General features: G+C 40.2%; 1 protein-coding gene across 5 annotated transcripts in view; it reads left to right on the top strand.

The window, feature by feature from the left end:
* The window catches only part of NUCKS1 (nuclear casein kinase and cyclin dependent kinase substrate 1), a 36,817-nt gene that overhangs the window by 1,064 nt on the left and 19,350 nt on the right, over nucleotides 1–16,403 (top strand). For all 5 annotated transcript variants that reach the window (XM_081948330.1, XM_081948332.1, XM_081948331.1 and 2 more), the window contains exon 2: nucleotides 16,331–16,380. In XM_081948330.1, the coding sequence (XP_081804456.1) occupies nucleotides 16,331–16,380 (50 nt within the window). The remainder of the gene's footprint in view (nucleotides 1–16,330; nucleotides 16,381–16,403) is intronic.

Genomic DNA, 16,403 nt, shown 5'->3' with positions numbered 1-16,403 from the left:
TTGACATGTGTGGCGGCTCTGTTTAAAATTAGATTTTTCCAACAATCCTATGGACTGAAGATGAGCTTTCTAATCAGCATTGTGGCTGATTAGAAAGTTTGAATCCACATTTTTCCTGCATGGTGAAAGAAGTATGGAATTCTTGTCTGCCTTGGTAACAAACCCTTTGTATAGTATGTTGTTTTCTTGTCAGTTTTGCCAGGATGCTCTGATCATCCTTTTCACTGCTGTTCCAGGCTTGTTGAGCATGCCAGGGTACTCTATTTTCAAAGGATTTTCCAACAGTTTTTCAGATTAATCAGGCAGGGTTGTATATTTCCCACCTCCATTTCCTGTAGAATATATATGAAAGACTGTCTAGTAAAAAGAGGAAGAGATAAATTTTCAATATTTCTAATTTGGCTCTTAAAGCCAGCCAAAAAATGGAAACCTAAGATTCTATTTCTAACTATCATTTGTTGTGGTAGGACTAAAAAAGTGACTTGTCTCAAATTCTTCTGCTAAATCTGTGGCTTAACAAAGAGTTAAATACAGATTGCTCCATTCAGAATGTACTCTTCAGTACACCATGGTAGGTTTTATGTAAGCTTTAAAACACATACACTGGGGTGCAGCTTATTGTAATATAATTATCAGCAAGCTGTACCATAGCCATGATGTGTGAGAATCATGGAACATATAATTAGATAAGAAAGCTTGTATATGTAATTTTGAAATTGCTGTAAGACAAGTCAACATTTTCTCTGTTTTAGTTTTATGTCCAGAAATGCATTCAATATTTAATTTCTTCTGGTGCTAATTGTTACCTCTGCAGATTCTAATAAATGGGATTGTTTAAAATAACTAGCAAGTATTTAGTTAAAAAGTAAGATGATCAAATCTTATAACTTTTTCTGGTTTAAGGATAAGTAAATATTAAACAAAAAGGCTTTATATTTCAAAGCAACTTCTAAAAACTATGTAATAGGAAGACTTATGTAAGAATATTTATATCAGAGATTTTGCACATTATGTATAATGATGTCCATGGGGCACCCCCAACTTAAACCTTATGAGGGTGCCAAATCTCAGTTCAGTGTTCAGATGTTCACTGTTCTTAAAGTCCTGCAAGACTTCATAGATGGGAATGCTGGAATCTCAAATGTGGCATTCTTGTGATGTTTTCTCTTTTCCTATCTATCATCTCTTATAGAAAAAATATTGCATGTACCACCATGCCAAATTGATGATGCAAAATATCGTTAAAAGGATGTTGACCCCAGTCTTGTACTGTACAACTTTTAAATATGAAGATGATGTCTTTTTTTCCTGCAGAGGGCACTGTCATTAATTTCACAAGAGAAGAATTCTATTCTCCTTTGTTCATGGGCTTGCTTACTCTTCCTGAGTATTAATTTGGTGATCATCTGTTTTTCTTTCAATTAAAACTCAAAACATTGATAATGATTAAAACTTATAATAGTCACGTGTATGTATAGTGCTAGGAAATAGGGCAGATGTTTTCTTTTTTTCTTTTGTTTGAAACATAATTTGGAAAATCCTTCATTGCTTCAGTATTTGCAGAATATTTAAATTTCGATCACACATGTTATGATAAAGTAAATTGTAAAATTTTAAGTGAAAGTGAGATTTTAGACCCACTTTGAATGGTAATGATGAGATCTGTTGGCAGCTGGAACAAATGAATTCCAGATTCCTTTACTTTCTTGTATTTGTGAAATGAATTAGTTCTAGTGAAAATTCACAATGTTAAAAACAAGCAAGAAGAAGAGTAAACCAGTTTGTTTAAGACATAAGTTTATGGCAGTAGGATCAAACATGGGATTTTTTTATATGGGTAGTACTGTGAAAGATATACTGATTTCTAGTAAATGTAATTATTTCAAATGAAATCATTCATTTTCAGTTTTCCATGTTTTTTCCTACCTACAGAACTAAGATACAAATATGTAACTTTAACTGTGCTATTTTAATTATTTGTAACTATAAGGGATTTACATTTTTAAATCACATAGCACATAGGGCAGTTAGTGTTAAGTTAGATGCAATGTACTATTGTTCTTAAAGAATCATTAGAAGAAATATGTTTATTCATTTCTCCAAATTGCTATAAAAATCTTCAAATGGATTCTTTTTTCCTCATCCATAATGTTTGGATATGATATACCTCTCAAATGAATTTGGAGGGCACTTTGGCAGTGCTGAATGAATTCCTTGGGAATTAAATTTTAATAAAGAAAAGATTAAAGAACATTCACTAAGCTTCTTTCTGTCCATCCTCAGTAGAATATCTGTATATGTAGGTTAGAAAGAAGAAAATACATCTGTAAATAGTTGGTTAGGTGTTTTCTAAAATGAAAATAAGGAACCTGGAAAATGCAAACCTTTTATTATTAAGAAGATGGTGATTTATTGACATGCTTGAAAAATATGTGAAGTATGCTGGTAAGGATTTTATTTTCATATTCTCCTAATTCACCTAGAATTAAATGTAATACTATACTTTTAATTGACAAACTGGTCAATTACATTGATTTAAATTTCTTAGTAAGAAAATAAACTCTTCTGAGGGAAAGTGAAGAATTAATATAATTTGACTTGTTATTTATAATTTTTAACTTACATTATCAGCTTAGATTGAGATCAGAAAAGATTGAGAACTTAAAATTAGCTGATATGTGTACTTGATATTAAATTAACTAATCATTTGTAAGTGTAAATTAACTGTTCATTGTAATGATTCAAATGACAAACAATGCTTAGCAGTGACATTACATAATACCTGATACATTTTTTTTTAGAAAGCAATTCAATGTTTTCTTTAAAGTGCTCTATAATTCAATTGTTAAAATTTATATGTGTATTTTTTTCTACACCAGACAACAACACTGTAGCTTATTTTCCAACATCTGGCATAATTTGGATTTGTTATTAACCAAATCACACGAGTTGTTAGGTGAGGACATACACAATCCAGCCATTCCTGGGTTATGCTCTCCCAATCCCAAGTCTTGGTAAGGTAAGGGACTACCTCCTCTGTCTCTTTTTCAACTCCCCCCACCTATTTGCCTCCATCCTATACTGTAGCACTCAGTCACAGCATCTCTAGGCCTTTACTTCCACCCTGTTCTGTCCCAAGCCTCTACAATATGTACGGATGCAGACTTGGCTGTCTGCCACAACTAAGGAGGGAGATAAGCAATCCCTTGACTGGGAGCCCAGAAAGCTATCTCTATGAAACAAGGCGTGAACTCACAAAATTCTCCCAATCTCTCTCTACGGCTGGATCAGTAAATTGTTGTTTCCTGCAAAATTCCCCTCCCGTCGCCCCACCTATAAGCTCTCCAGGAGGGGCCAATCAGTAGCCACCTGTTTCTATTTCCTTCTGTGGCCCTTTTTCCAAAGCTGCTCCTCCTCGCAGCCCTACGCGTACACACATCAGGGACAGCCTCCCTCTGTTCTTCCTCACTGCTCCCTGACTCAGACGCCACCTGGTGGCCAACAGGCCTCTCTAGTTCCTGCTCTGACTCCGAACACCCCCCAGAGTCTTCCTCAAGTCTCCAGGGCAGTCCCATAGTGTTCATCGCTGTCAGATTCCACCAACAGCTCAGTCGGCTGCTGTTGGGCCACAACAGTATCCCTCACCGCAGGGCCCTTCACCCGGGTCTGACGCTCAGGGTGTGGCCTAGATGGGAATTGACCATGGAAGGCCTGCACCAAAGCAGGTGCGTGCACGGAGGTCACATCCTCCCAGGTAAAATCCTCTGGCCCATAGCCCTTCCATTCAATCAGGTATTAGAACCGTCCTTTCAGCCATTGGGAATCCCGGATACTGGCAACTTTGTACTCAGGTGGCTCCTCATCGTCACGAGGTTGCGTGGATGTATGCTGTGAGTTATGGATTGCAAACTCCACCACTGCCAGGTAGTCCGCCCAATCATTTTGCTGCTGGTTCACAAAACAGCGCAGGTACTGCTCCAACATCCCGATCACTTTCTCCATCCTTCCATTAGTTTCTGGATGATGTGCCGAGGACAAGCAGATTTTTACATCCAAGGCCTTCATCAGCCCTTTCCAAAACTGGGCTGTAAATTGCACTCCTCACGACCCTGTCAGGTAGACCGTGCAGCCTGAAAACATGTTGGATGAACATGCGGGCGGTGGCGCGGGTTGTTGGTAATCCCCGACATGGGATAAAATGTGCCATCTTCGTCAGCATGTCTACCACTACAAACACCGTGGTAAATCCAGAAGATGGAGGCAAGTCCGTCCGTAGAAATGGCCCCCCAGGGTCTCTTCGGTGTTGGCAATGGCTGGAGCAGCCCTGGGGGGTGGTGGTTTCCTGTTGCTGACTTGGCCTGCCGACACCGTACAGAAGACGTGACGTAAGATTGTATGTCATGTCGTAATCGGGGCCACCAGAAGGCACGGGAGACCAGGTTCAAGGTCTTTCTTTTTTTTGCAAGAAATTTTTATTTTTATTAAACAAACAACACACACAACAATAACCATCATCTTACATTACATCTTGTAGAAAGTGTGTCAATTGGTTACAATAGGCTTTCGTGCATCTCTTCCACAATCATTACTTATATTCATATCAAATATCAAAGATTCTTGATGAGTCTTACTATCAACATAACATAGTTCTCATTTGACTGAAGTTATTTTAGTGTCTTTTTGCCTAAAATAATCCATAGTTAAAAACACAACCACCTGATGGCATTTCATTAATTATTACAAAAATCATCCAATAACTTTAAGCCTTTATAACATATTCTAAATAAAGATAAGTTGACAAAAGTTTCTAAACCCTTTTTTTCCAAGTCACTGTTTACAATTTATATCCAAATTCCTTATGTTAAACCAATACATATATATGTCGTTAACTATATCTCTTATCATTTCATTATTATTGTCATTAATATTTGTTAACAAAATCATTTACGAAAATCCTTTACTATTTATTTTCACTTCTCATCAAGCCAACACATATGTGTGACCTTATTGCCATTATCATTTATTTAACATAACAATCTAAAAGTTACTAAATTATTACTTACTAATTATAAAATTTAGTTAATTTTTTGTTATCAACTTTCATATATCCAATAACATTACACCTTTATAACATATTCAAAATAAGAATTAATTAACAACATTTCTAAGTCTTTTTTCCCAAGTCACTGTTTGCAATTTATATCCAAATTCCTTATATTAAACCAGTACATATATATGCCGTTAACTATATCTCTTATCATTTCATTGTTATTGTTATTAATATTTATTAACAAAATCATTTATTACTTATATCCAACTTCCTCACCTCCAGCCAACATAAATATGTACCTTGTTACCATTATCAACTATTTAACAAAGAAATCTAAAAATTACTAAATTCCTACTTACTAATCACCAAACCTAGCTACTTTTTTATTATCAACTTTTACATATCAACATCTCTCCGCACCTTGTTGCTTGTTGCATCTCTCAGGTAATCTCGGTGCCCTCCATTTGCTACTTTAATTAATTTATCTTTGATTGTCAATCGTGCTTCTGGTAAGTTTTCTCTCCTTAAAACATCATTTTTTCCCCTTTCTTCTTCTTTGTGTTGAAAATTGAGGTAGAGCTCCAGTCCATCAAATTCCCTTAAATATCTTAAACACAAAATCATTTGTAATCTTCACAAGAAAGAGATTCCGTCCCCCCCCCCCCCCCCAGTGTCGATAAGGCTCTCAAAGGACAGCTGTGCAAACACTTTGTCCCCTTGGCTCTTATCACTTTTAATTATGGAACTTTGAAGTACAAAGACAGTAAAATCAAAGGAGAAACAAGAACGAATGCGTAGTTTCAGAAACTATCCTCTAGCCTCCGAGCAGCAGTATTGCTTCCTTTCACTCTCTGATGTTGTCTCAGGCTTAAGGGAAACAAAGTTTTTAAAGTTCTTAAATGGAGTTTAATAGCAAATAATAATAAAAATTATTAGAGTAGAGAAGGAGATTTTAATCCTTAAGTTAAAAAATAAAGCAAAAAAAGTCAAAGAAGAAAAACCAGTCTGTTCACTTTAAGAAGAGGAGAGAGAAAAAAGTTGCGAGCACGTCAATCCACAAAGTATAATTACAAAAGGAGGGAAAAAAAGCATACTAACCAAAACAATCCAACGCAGGTCAATTGCGCCGCTTATTTCTTCTGTTTAAGGATTTAATTTACCATAAAAGGAGAAGGTTTTTTTTGGGACAGTCTTTATCAAAACAAAGGATTCCTCACCAGATGGACACACTTTCTCTTTCCGTTTCCTTCCATTCCGGAGCCATCCCAACTTCATCAGCCTAGGCTGCCTTTTGTCGCCAGCTTGAAGATCTTCTCTTGGGTCAAACAGGGACTTTGCGGGGTCCCTGAGATCAGCAAGACGTAGTCTTCCTGTTCACCGTCTCTTCAGGATGGTTTAGGTCCGATTGGACCACTCAGCGGCAAAAGTATCAGCCGCAGTGTCGGAGCATCGAGACCACACGTCTGTACCGTTGCAACGTTGGCTCCTCCTCCAAGACCAAGGTCTTGAAGAGGCCAAAGTGTCCCACCGCAGGATTATCATGGTACTCGGATAGAATAAGGCCCCGAAGTGGCCACACTGGCACATAGAGTCTGTCTTGGTACCGCAACAGTTCATCGGTGAATGTCCATGGGGAGGCAGGCCCCACCTCTGCCTTCTGTTGTTCCACCCAATCGTCATGCCGCTGTATCTGAGGCCGGAGGACTCTGCGGGCAAAACCTCTGGGTGGAATCTGGTCTTTGGTACAAGAATACGGAGGTTTTCGTGAGAGTGCATTTGCCCTTTGGTTGCGCTCACTGGGGATGTATGTCACACGGAAATTGAACCGTGTAAAGAAGAGGGACTACCAAATCTGGCGCTGGTTCAATTTTCATGCGGTCTTCAAAATTTCCAAATTTCTATGGTCCGTCCGGACTTCAATTTGATGTCTGGCTCCCTGTAAATGATGCCTCCAAGCCTCAAACCTCACCTTAATGGCTAGTAACTCCTTCTCCCAAATGGTATAATTGCGCTCGGAAGAATTGAGTTTCCGTGAATAATAAGCACAAGGGAAGAGGGTACCGCCGGAGGCGTGAGCCTGAAGTAATACCGCTCCAACAGGGATATCTGATGCATCTGCCTCCACTAAAAGCGGACCTTGAGGGTCAGGATACTTCAAGATGGGCTCTTTCATGAAGGCCTGCTTTAAGGCCTGGAACGTTTGATGCTCAGGGGCACTCCAGTGAAACAGAACTTTCTTCTGAAGGAGCCGAGTGAGGGGCGCAGTCAGGGAAGCAAAGCCGGGGATAAAGGTCCGATAATAGTTGGCAAACCCGAGGAATCGCTGGACATCCTTCACTCACCGAGGAGGTTGCCAACTGCGCAAAGACTCAACCTTGCCCGGCTCCAGCACAATGCCTTCAGGAGAGATACAATGCCCCAGGAACTTGATGGTGAGCACTTCCCAGCTTCGCATACAAGTGATTCTCACAGAGCCGTTGTACGACCAGGCTTAGATATCTGCCGATGACTCTCCCGGGAGGAGGAGTAAATTAGAATGTCATCTTGATAAATAATGACAAACTGGTCCAAAAGATCCTGGAAGATGTCGTTCATAAAATATTGGAAGACTTATTTGGGCATGGGTCAGCCCAAAAGGCAGGACCGTATATTCAAAATGCCCATACCTGGTGCTGAATGCCGTCTTTTCCAGTAGAATCGAGGGAGGGGTTACGCATGGGTTTTGTCACAGCCTGATTGGTCCATAGACTGAGGGAAATTTCTATAATATTCCTTCGTTTCCCATTGGCTCCCAATTTCCTCTCAGTCTTTTGGTCCAAACACTGCTTTGGCTCCTAGGTAGGAAACATTCAAATTATTGTTAATCTGACTAAAATTCATTGATTTGATTGGATTAATTGGCTAATCTAAATTACTAAATTTATCTCAGCTGTGGTCCCTAGGGACAGTCGTTTCTGTCTCACGGATAGGAGAGCCCTTTGGGACGCTGCGCCTCCTACTCTGCGGGGCCAAGGGCCCTGTCCGATTCCCAGGCCAGCAGGGGTGACGGGCTTCAAAGCGCAGCTTGCCAGGAGCTAGACTGTGAGTTCTCCTTGCAGCGAGTGGCTTTTCTATTGATCACGTTGCCTTCCTGCCGCTCTGAACTTGCCTGAATACGTGGAGTCGCGATTAAAAGACAAGCCGCGGGGATTGAAAGGCAAGCCATCCCTAAGCTCTCGGCAGCGCGATCGGAGGCTCTGGTGGCAATTTTGAAGCGGCCACGTGGAGGCAGCCATTTATGAGTACTCGTGGTCGGGTATTCAGCTTCCTGCATTGATCAAGGCCGGCAGGTCCTTATCTAGCACACGGCCCACAGCTCCAAGGGCCCAGGCACTGGCAGGACCTACAGTGGCCTTGATAACCTGTCACGTGAGTGGCTACAATGGCAACAACAAAATCCTAGCTTCCTCAGGCCCCATCAGAGGCTCCAAGCAAAGTCAGAAGGGCAATTAGACAGGCCCAGAACCAGGGTCGCGGCTTCTAAGCCCTCAGCTGATCAACTCTCTTCCAGAGCCACCACTAGGGATGAGCTTAGATGACAGAGGGCGCTGGAGAAAACTATCGCCAAGGCAGAAAAGTAGGCCTACTCCACTAGGCCCAACTCGGCCAGTAGATCCAGATCTTCTATCAGGCCCTTATCTCTCCATTCAGGTTCACCTCCTAGAGGTTTCAACCCATCTTCCCCTTCAGTCTTTCCTGCTAGATCCCACAGGCATTCCAGGCAGGAAGTTTCTCCTTCCCCCTCCATCTCCCCAAGAGCCATTGGGGGTGAAGATGTGGATCCCTTGGAGGGTCCCTCTAGGTCCTACCATACCTCTTCAGGGCTAGCTCCTCAGGAACCTCCGGTCCTGGGTCCATTGCAGGATGACCTTGAGGACCTGGATCTCCTTCCTGAAAGTATTAGAAGGCTCATTTCTACAGCTATCACACGGGGCATTGCTCCAACAGTTCAGGAATAAGGGGCAGAGGATATCGATTGCGCACCGTGATAGAATTAAGTTTACGGTTGTCACAACATAGTCTCAAATCTCCGGTCTTCTTTTTGACAAACAAGACCGGTGCAGACAGTGGCGAAGACGAGGGTCGGATAAAACCCTGAGCTACGTTTTTGTTCAAAAAGTCCCGCAATGCGGCCAATTCCGGATCTGACATCGAATACAAATGACCCACGGGGAGCAGCGCATTCGGAATCAAATCGATGGGGCAATCATATGGCCGATGCGGTGGCAATTGGTCTGCTTGTTCACTGAACACGTCTGCAAAATCTGCTATGTCGGAAGGCAAGGACACCCCGGGTGGACTCAGCAACTGACCTGCAAAGACTTGATGGGTGTGGTCCACTCATTGCAAGGCTGGAAAAGTGACAAGGTTCTGGGGCCAGTAGATCTGTGGAATGTGCACGCCAAGCCAAGCCCAAGACCACAGGGAAATGCAAGCCAGAGGTAATGTAGAACTGGATGGCTTCCTCATGAGCCCCGATGACCAGGCCCAAGGGTTGCATGGCGGCCTTGATAGGCCCAGACAGAAGTACCTGGCTGTCAATGGTCTCCACAAGCATAGGAGGATCTACCAGACACAGAGGGACTGCATACTTGGTCACAAATGCCTCGTCCATGAAGTTTGTTGTAGCCCAGAGTTGACCAGAGCATGTGCCCTGCGGACTACTGGACAGGACTATTTGTGATGCCACGATCAGGTGTCAGAGAGACCCGCAAGTCACTGTCTCTGAACATGGCTCTGAATTGGCATGCGCCCGACCCAAGGTCTCCATTAGATTGGGCTTGGGGCTTTCCCGACAAAATATTCTGTGACTGGGGGGTAACTGATCCAGTAACTGATACCCCTCGTCTCTTCCTGGGGCAAAAGGCTGCTATTTGCCCAACAGGCCTCTCTAGTCCCTGCTCTGACTTGGAACACCCCCCAGAGTCTTCCTCAGCCTCCAGGGCAATCCCATAGTGTTCATTGCTGTCAGATTCCACCAACAGCTCAGCCGGCTGCTGTTGGGCCACAACACACCCCACCAACACTGACGAGTACCTCTATCAAGTGTGGCTGATGTATCTAGTGCTCAAATTTTGATCATGTGATCATGGTGCTGCAACAAACATCAGGGACTGGGTATAAAATGCCTTTCAGTGCCACTATAACTTCAGTCGCTGAATGAATAATTGTTAAGCGTCAACTGTAGAGGTGTCTCAGTAGTTAGTTATTCATGAGGATGGTATTAAATGAAAAGAATTTTTTGTTTTCCAGCAGAATTATAATCAATACTCCTTGTAAAGCAGATGGGACGCTATCATGCTTACAATGTAGGAGGCTTAGGAAGTCTTGTACAAGATGATGTTAGAGAATCTGCAGAAATCCCCTCCCCTGAAAGATGGCAAAACTATTTAGTACATTTTACTCTAAGTATAATATTTATTATCATTGTACTTAACTACAACGAAATTGGTTAAGCTAAGCTATGGAGTAAAGAGATTGAGTGCATTTTTCTACCTAGATAGGTTGCAACAACAAATTGGTCTAACTTATGGTACAAGTATATTTTATAAATAGCCAATTTCAACAGATGCCACAAGATGCAGTGTTAAATAAGTTTGAACTGTAAAAGCAATGATAAAAGTTTCCAAGGAAGGAGAACAAGGTGGAAGAACCTTTTAAGGTTTGTTTACAGGTGGTAAGTTTCAACCAAGGCCAGAGAGAAGACATATATAATCGTTCAGTCACTAAGTTTTGTCCTATTCTTTCTGACCCGATGGACCATAGCTCACCTGTTCACTGTCTCTCAGAGTGCCCAAATTCATGTTTATTGCATCAGTGACATTTCTTCTAACATGTCATCCTCTGCTGTCCCCTGTTCCTTTTGCCTTCTGTATTTCCCAATATCCGGGTCTTTCCCAGTGAGTCTCTCTTCTCACTAGGTGACCGAAGTATTTGAGCTTCAGCTGCCAAAGAACAATTAGTTTTGATTTCCTTTAGAATTGATTTGATCTCTTTGCAATTCAAGGAACTCTCAAGTCTTCTCCAGCACCACAATTTGAAAGCATCAGTTCTTTGGCATTTCACCTTCCTTAATGGTCCAACTCTCACAGTTGCACATTACTACTGGGAAAATCATAGCTTTTGATTATATAGACCTTTGTCGGCAAGGTGATAGGTCTGCTTTTTTTTAATGCTGTCTAGGTTTGCCATAGCTTTTCACCTCAGGGAGCAAGCGTCTTTTAATTTTATGGCTGCAGTCACCGTCTGCAGTGATCTTGGAGCCAAAGAAAATAAAATCTGACATCATTTCTATTTAATGTCGAATTTCAATCCAACTTTTGTATTATCCTCTTTCACCCTCATCAAGAGACTCTTTACTTCCACTTCACTTTCTGTCATTAGAGTGGTATCATCTGCGTATCTGAGATAGTTGATATTTCTCCCAGCAGTCTTTAATTTCAGCTTCTGATTCATCCAGTCTGGCATTTTGCATGATATACTCTGCATTTACTCTGTTAAATAAGTAGGGGGACAATATACAACCTTCTTGTACTTTTTCCCTATTTTGAACCCATCACTTTTCCATGTCTAGTTCTGTTGCTTCTTGATATAGAGGTTTCTTAAGAGACAGGTGTGGTACTCTGATCTCTTCCAGAGCTTGCCATAGTTTGTTGTGGTCCACACAACAAAGGCTTTAGCATGGTCAGTGAAGCAGAAGTAGATGTTTTTTCTGGAACTCCCTGCTTTCTCCATAATCCAGCAAATGTTGGCAATTTGATCTCTAGTTCATCCAGCTCTTTGAAACCCAGCTTGTATTTCTGGCAGTATCAGTTCACATTACTGCAGCCTACTTTGTAGGATTTTAAGCATGACCATGCTAGCATGTGAAATCTTTGGTATTGCCCATTGAGATGGGAATATTAACTTCCAATCCTGTGGCCACTTCTGAATTTTCAAATTAGCTGGCATATTGAGTGCAGCACTTTAACAGTATCATCCTTTAGGATTTTAAATACCGTATTTTTGGAGTATAAGACGAACCAGAGTATAAGACGTAGCAAGGTCTTGAAGAGGAAAATTTTAAAAAGTTTTTGCACTCTGCAAACCTCCCCAAAACAACCAATTTTTTGCAAAAACAAGCCTGTTTTTTTTCAAAAAGAGGACATGAATAGCCCTTAGGAGGTTTGTAGAGTGCTCGGGAGGGGGGGTGTCCCAAAACAAGCAAAAAACAGCCCGTTGTTTGTGAAAACAGGCCCGTTTTTTTGTTTTAAAAGGGCATGCATAGCCTTTAGGAAGCTTGAGTGCTGCTGGGGGCTGGGAGGGTAGAAAATGGGCCGTTTTTCGCTCATTTCTGCCCTCCTCAGCCCCCAGGAGCTCTCTGAAAGCCTAAAAAGTATGGACGGCCATTTTGGTGAAGAGGCGGAGTTTCAGGAATCAAAAATGCTGTATTCAGTGTATAAGATGCACCCAGATTTTCAGCCTATTTTTTGAGGGAAAAGTGCATCTTATACTCCGAAAAATACGGTACTTCAACTGGAATATGGTCACCTCCACCAGCTTTGTTGTTGGTAATGTTTCCTAAGATCCACTTGACTTCGCACTCCAGGATGTCTGGCTCGAGATCAGCAGGGATAGAATTGATGGAGCTAGCTGTGATGTAAATTATCTCGTGTTATGGACTAAAATCAAGGCTGTATGAATTTGTTCTAGGGCAGGGGTGTCAAACTCGCTTCGTCGCATCGTAACATGACGTGACTTTTCCCCTTTCGCTAAAATAGGGGTGGGCATGGCCAGCACGTGATGCATCCAGCCTGCAGGGTGGGCTCCAGGTTTGACACTCCTGTTCTAGGGGGTGAGGTTGGGGACTGAGGGAAAAAGCCTAGTTCCCATAGTGACAATTTTGTTTCTGAAAGTTATCTTTTTAACTTCCTTCTGGATCTCCAAATTAATATTTAGAATGAATCAAAAAATGTGCAGTCTGCGAAAGATAATTTTTACGATATATTTCCTGCCAGATGAGGCTGCTGAAGAAATGAGATGACCACTTGTCTTGTCCCTAGAAAAGGTAGCTCTTGACTTACATTCACAATTGAGCCGAAAATTCCTGTTGCTAAGTGAAACAGTTGTTAAGTGAGTTTTGCCCCATTTTACGACCATTCTTACCACACTTGTTAAATGACTCTGACTTTCCCTAGACTTTGCTTGTAGGAAAATTGTAAAAGTGATCACATGACCCTGGGACACTACAACCATCATAAATATCAAGTCAATTACCAAGGGTCTAAATTTTGATCATGGGATTGCCGCAATGGTCATAAGTATGAAAAACAGTCACAAGTCATTTTTTTTCAGTGTTGTAATTTTGAATGATCACCAAACCATTACAAGTCAAGAACTACCTATATCCCAGAGAAAACAGGTTTGCTTTGAAATGGTTGGTAGTAACAAACTCTGGGCTTCTCCCAGAAGTTATGAGAACAAGAGGACTCAGAAGATAGCGGAGTTGTGAAATGTGTGCACAGCTCATTACAAGCTCCAGCATTTCATTTATCGGCTTCTGGAGCACCAGTGACATCATAAAGTCAACATTATGTAGAAAAGAGTTTTTAAAAGTTTAGAAATAGAAATGTTATATGGCCATGCATCATTGTGTTAAATGTGCAGATTTTTTTTAAAAAAGATATTTGCTTAGTATTATTATGATTATTAGTTCTTTACTATCTTATACAAATTATACTAGATTAATGAAGCATATATTGTATACATACGTGCATATATGTGTGTGTATGATACATATTGTATTAAAACCAGTTTTTAATTAATCAGCTTTTGATGCTGGAGAAGCCATGATTATTAAATTGCCATGTTCTGTCATAATTTTATAATAAGGTTATATTAAAAATTATTGCCAAATGATTATGATTTTACATAATATAATTCTTAATACATTTTAAGCACTCCAAACATATAAAGATAGTCTGAACTACAAGATGCAAATCTTCAATGTGAATAATTATAACAAAAATAGATCATACACAATCCCAAGAAAATCATGGCCATGAACATTTGGGTGAGATGATTCTGACCTAATTGCCTCATTCACTGTATCCAAACACTATCCTTTGAAAAATAATTTATATCCCTAGTTTGTACCATTTTGTATAGGCAGTCCTTGAATTAAAACCATTTGTTAGCAACTGTTCAAAATTACAACAATATTGGGGGGGAAAGGGATTTATATCTGGTGCCCAAAGTTACAGTTCTTCCTGCACCCCATGACCATGTGATCAAAATTCAAATGGCAGCCAGCAGGAACACTGCAACTCCCCACACCTAATCTCCCTCCTCCCCCCAGCTATGCTCTTTGGTTGCCTCTGAACAGTGGCTTTTGGAGACCATACCAGGGCTGGGACTGAAGTAAAGGCTCAGGACCTTCAGCAGTCCTACTTAGCTATCTTCTCCATAGCCAGCCATATCAGTCCCATTGTCCAAAGCTTATTCTCGAAATAGCCTGGGAAAAACCAGAAGGTTTCTGAAGGATTGTGAGAATAGGGTTGTGCAATTTGGACAAGGAAGAAGGCCTGGTAGGGCCAGCAGCTCCCTCAAATACAGGTGGTATATCTCATGACGGGGAAAAAAAAACTGGTAAAGGTCATCCAGGTGGAGGAGAATCTGCCGAGCACAGAGAGGCTGTGTGGTTTGCCACAATGTGGGCTTAAAGCAATATTTCTCAGTAGCAGCGCTGGAGCTGAAGTTAAGTTGCCTGAAATGAGACTGCTGAAAGTCCAGGCTTCTATTCCAGTTCTTCCACTGCTGCCAAGTGCCACTGGAGGGCAGTCAAAAGGGCAGGGATTCTCTCAACCTCCTATGCATTCCACGCTCCTATTTAGGGCTTCTGTCACTCAGTGATTCTTAGTTAACCACGACTGTCAGGATATTATAATTGCTAAGTAATGTAGCCATGTGATTTCCTTACTTTACAACTGCGTTGTTTAGCAACAGAAATTCCAGTCACAATTGTGGTTGTAAATTTAAAACTACCTTTATTTATCGAAAATATATATATATATGGATGGACAAATGATGCTGAACCCTTAGTAGAAACTAGATAAGGCATTCATGAAAGTGGTTAGAAGGTATATTCAGGAACTAATGAAAATATTTCTGATGATAGATGAATTCTGTATCTAATCCAGAATCTAGTCTTTTGTGGGAAATTACATGTTCTCTCATTAAAGATGCATTCGTATAACTTGTACCAAAATACATTCCAGTGTTTTGGCTAAAATTGGATTGTAATTTGATGATACTTACTTGTTTTTAATGAGAATGCACTTAAGAGAATTATGTATATAATAAGACTTAAATAAAGTCACTGGACAAAGTGTCAGATTTCTTTTTTAAATATCTCTGGAATTAAGAATGTTATATGAATTTTGAATACCTAAACTTTTGTTATAGTTCGGGAATATCTATAAAGCATATGAAATTATTTTTTGCTACCTATTACAAATTATAACCTCTTTTACAAAGGATGCATTTATACATCAGAGCAAGTCATATTTTGTTTTGTTTTAGAATAGTCACATTTTTTTCTAGAAAGAATATTCAAGTGTTTAATATGTGATTTTCACTTCCAACCATGTTTGTTTTGAAGAATAAATTGTGATATGAAGTTTGTTGGAATTTTGATATACAGTAGTTCATTTCCTAGCTATATGAAATTAAAAAGATGTACAATAGTATTTCTGCTCTCTTCAGTTGTTATATGATTGCCATATTGTTAGACTACGTATAAATATTTTCAAATATACACTGGAATCCTGCTTGTTATTGTTGCTAATTAGACCCATAGCATCAGTCAGGCAAGTCTTAGCTTTATTATCAACTGTTTCTGTTGATCAACTGCTGGAACTTTAGGCATTTCTGAATATGGAGAGCAATGAGAAATGTCACTAAGGTAGTATATCATGTATTTACATCCTGCAGGAACTAGGGAGTACTCCCTTTATGTCATCTGAATTCCCTGCAAGACTTCTATCTGGGTGAATTAATGGAGAAAAACTATTAAAATATTCCAAAATATATGTTTACCTTTATTGACCAAATCTTTTTTTTTAGTCAAAATCTCAGATGATGGAATACTGAATTATGGCAACTGTAATTAATATTTATGTGTTTTCTTTATATTAAAAGTCAATTCTATATGGTGTAATTTTTCAGTGTCCCCCAAGTTAATACTTCTTTCTTTTATTTCAGGAACAGAAAAGTAGTAGACTACTCGCAGTTTCAGGAATCAGATGATGCAGGTAACTCAATTCCTAAGCAAAAC

The sequence above is a fragment of the Natrix helvetica genome (genome assembly GCF_964273705.1).
Source record: "Natrix helvetica genome assembly, chromosome: 3".
Taxonomy (NCBI): domain Eukaryota; kingdom Metazoa; phylum Chordata; class Lepidosauria; order Squamata; family Natricidae; genus Natrix; species Natrix helvetica.
This window is presented reverse-complemented; position numbering and strand designations above follow the sequence as displayed.